This window comes from Lygodium microphyllum, chromosome 11, assembly GCF_053477565.2.
Source record: "Lygodium microphyllum isolate KBCC chromosome 11, Lygodium_microphyllum_v1.1.10, whole genome shotgun sequence".
Classification (NCBI taxonomy): Eukaryota; Viridiplantae; Streptophyta; class Polypodiopsida; order Schizaeales; family Lygodiaceae; genus Lygodium; species Lygodium microphyllum.
Window position 1 is genome coordinate 114,363,622 of NC_141145.1, and position 3,698 is coordinate 114,367,319.

The window sequence follows — 3,698 nt, forward strand, 5'->3', positions numbered from 1 at the left end:
GATGAACATCATACTACCAAATCAATGCTATGGGTGGGGTCATCCAAAATGGTGACAAAAAGGAGATCGTGAGCTACATGAGAAGCATAGTGCATGTCAACTATATAGATTACATAGTTTCATCTAATCATGCGGTGCAAATTGTAATGAGGGTAAGGTTGTGTAGCATTGGAAATAAGTCTGCCTTGGTAATGCTTAGACCGTAAAGATCAAGAGTAAGCTTTGGTCTTGAAGTCTTGAAGACTAGAAGGCCCACATGACAATAGATACACTTCACCAAAAGTCTTCCGAAAACTTGATTTTCATGTTGTTTAAATAAAGAGCCCCAACTCCCAAGGGTGGTCTTCAGATTTGAACCCCCGTACTTTTGTAGATTGGGAGTCGGGTTTCTTTAATCGTACCGAAAGGTTTTTGAAACTTCCAAGTCCAAGAGTAAAAAACCACCAGGGACCACGGTTTTCCAAAGTCAAATGCGGGGGGCAAGAGCCAGCCTTAAAGCTTCCGGGGCTGGATAGCGCGGTGGACGCATCGGGATTCGGGAAAGCTTCCGTATCGTGGCCTGCTGGTGACGGGTCGGAAAAGCATATATATGTATATAATATATATATATACATATATATATATCCAACGTAGAAAGATGATGAAAGGCGAAGGTGTAACTTTGTAAGGACGACTTAGGTAGACTTATTAGCTGAGGGGCGGCCGATCAATGTAAAGAAGATATTACGTCAGGAGTTTGACGGCTGGTAGGCTTAGCTGAGGGGCGGCCAATCAATCTAAAGAAGATATTACGTCAAGAATTTGACGGCTGGTATGGCTCCGGGGCGGGTGCAGCAGCAACATCAGGCCGCGGCGGCGGCCAAGAGATCAACGTTGGGAGGGAGCGCGGCCGGGAGAGAGCAGGTGAAAGGGGTGAAGGAGATGTTGGACGAGGGGCTCAACGAGGTGCCCAAGGACTACGTGTGCACGCCCGAGCTTCGGCCCAGCGCCGAGCCTCTCTGCACCGAGCAGGCCATCCCCGTGCTGGACCTGGCCGGGATCGCGCACGCCGGCGTCGAGGATCCGGAGAAGCGGGCGCAGCTCGTGAAGCAGATCGGAGAGGCCTGCGAGGAGTGGGGATTCTTCCAAGTAAATTAGCTTCATCTGTTCTAGACGTCCATAATTCTGTGTTAACGCCACAGCTAACTCTCTTTACATCGTTGCACTACAACATTAACGCATTGCGACGCTAGCGCTTAGCCTGAAATCGTCGTCGACGACGACGACGATCTGGTGGCTGAATCATAGTCGTGGTCGATATTGTTGCAGGTGCTGAATCACGGGGTGGACATCCAGCGCATCAAGGCGGCCGTCCGCAAGTGCTACGAGCTGCCGGCATCCGAGAAGAAGATCTACCCTTCGCACAGCGCGGACGCAGGGGTTACCTTCACGACGGGCTATCGGGTGGGTTCTGGCAAGGCGCAGGACTGGAAAGACGCACTCATCATCCGCCGCCGCCCGGGCGTCTGTGATGGCTTCAAGGAAGCTCCAGTGGTCATCAGGTATATAACACTACTCTTTCTGGCCCAGCCTCTAGGCTCCCTTTAATCAGACTGGCATATAATGATTTTCTCTGTGCTTCAGCTGGCGCACTGAATGTAAGGTAAATATAAAAACCCTGATTCCTGGCTAGAATATGTAGCCTGGTGCTCACCATCAACTTCTACCCGCCCTGCCCGGACCCCAGCCTCACCTACGGCCTCAGTGCTCACTCCGACATTAGCAGCTTCACCATCCTTCTTTCCGATGAGATCGCGGGCCTCCAGGTCCGTAAGGGCGACAAATGGGTCCCCGTCGACCCCATCGCTAACGCCTTCATCATCAACCTGGCAGACCAAATCGAGGTATGAATTCCATTTTAACTGTAACCGATTTTCTGTAATTACTATCTCCCATAACCTGTTGTGATGGCCAGAATGTCTCCATGGTTCCTCTCGGTTACCATGATTATTTGAACTTCATTTCTCCTCGCATAGCATCGCTACTACTTTTGACCCCGACAAAACTTTAATTATTGTAGACATACTGAAGTACAGTTTCTCTCGATCGCAGATACTTACAAATGCAAGGTACAAAAGTGTGGAGCATCGAGTGATCACCAACACCACTCTCCCTAGAACCTCCTTGGCTGCAAATTTCGGGCCCAGCGAGGATACCAAGATTGCCCCTCATCCATGCTTGATTGATGACGAGCACCCGGCGATATTCAGAGAGATAACATTCGGGGAATACTTGTACAATTATTACACCACCGATCTGCCCCTTTATAAGGCCACTCTCAACTTTGCCGGCGCCAACTATGACAAACCAGGGAAAGCTTGATTGCTTGCATAAGCTTCCGTGGATACGAGTATTTTGGATGAAATAAGTACATTGTGGCCAAATTTCACTCGCTCACACCTTACGTAAGTTAATTCCCTAGGTACCCCGGTGTTCTCCGGAGCTCCGGAATCTAGCATTAGCACTGAAGTTAGACATTCTACTTAATACATTTGAGAAATTTTGCGACTTCAGTGTGCGTCTCTCTCTCGTTCTCTCTCTATGCATGATGTTGAGGCTTACACACACAAAAAAATTCTAGACTGAGTTATAAAACGTAGTCAAAGTGTGGGAGCAACTATCTTTGTCCATGGCCAACGAATTTATTTTAGTTAATATCAATGTGATACCCACCAAAGAGAGACCTCACCTGTGCCGATGAAAATTAAATACTCCAACAAATAATCAAGGTGTTTAAAATCTCATACTATCATTACATTTTGAATCTTTCTAGAGCCCATGTACTGAAAAGCAAAGAGAGAGAGAGAGAGAGAGAGAGAGAGAGAGAGAGAGTGTGTGTGTGTGTGTCCGCACCAAAAGATATTTCAGACTTCATGAAAACAAAGAGGAGGGAAACAAAGTTTAAGTGTGAAAGGACAAATCCCAAAATTATTAAGTGGGTGGGCCGACCAATGACTTAGTCACAATAGAAAACGAACAACTAAAGTTTTAGCTTCATGATTGCAAAAGCAATCTTTTCTCTCTCAATCTCTCTCTCAAGTTCTTGAGGTCTTATATAATGTCACATGATCAAGAGTCTTCCTCTTTTGTTCTCTACAAAGTGTTTAACTGCCTTTAATGTATTAAATAATGACACATTACTCATCATTCGTGTATATAAAAATTTAGTAAAAATGCAATTATACTTGCAAAGAATGCATCATAATGAACTTTTGGTAAAAGAATTGAAAAAGAGAATTATGGACTCCAAGGCAAATATATGAAAGACACTCACATTTACGATACACTTTAATACGAGGAGCTATAACATTGTGATCAGATTTGGAGTCAAAGGTTGAAGAAATGAACACCATTGCTCGAAAAGAGAAGTCAAAGAAATCAAAATGGCTTACACAATGAAGGCCATTGATGACACATGTCCTTCACCAAAGTACTCTAGAAAGGAGCTTACCGCGTGCAACGCAGAAAAAAGATAAAGGGGATCATTATTGATTATAAACTCGAGCAACCGAGCCAAATTTGGAGGACAACAATGGCGCTAGAGATTGAAAACCTGATGGTAATGGCAAGGATACAGTTGCGGCAAGTTTGAGAAAAGAGGAAGCTAGGGTAAAGTGTTGAAGGCCATGGCGATGTTGATAGGAAGCGCAATAGGATGG

At 45.7% G+C, this 3,698-nt stretch overlaps 1 protein-coding gene across 1 annotated transcript; it reads left to right on the plus strand.

Annotated features, from left to right (window-relative positions):
• Positions 1–636: 636 nt before the first annotated feature.
• On the plus strand, positions 637–2,652 carry LOC148029257 (feruloyl CoA ortho-hydroxylase F6H1-2-like). The gene is made up of 4 exons (XM_087688683.1): positions 637–1,128; positions 1,309–1,541; positions 1,624–1,883; positions 2,092–2,652. Exons 1-3 carry the CDS (start codon positions 814–816, stop codon positions 1,670–1,672), a joined length of 597 nt encoding a protein of 198 aa, XP_087544809.1. The 5' UTR covers positions 637–813; the 3' UTR covers positions 1,673–1,883; positions 2,092–2,652.
• The last annotated feature ends 1,046 nt before the right edge of the window (positions 2,653–3,698 follow it).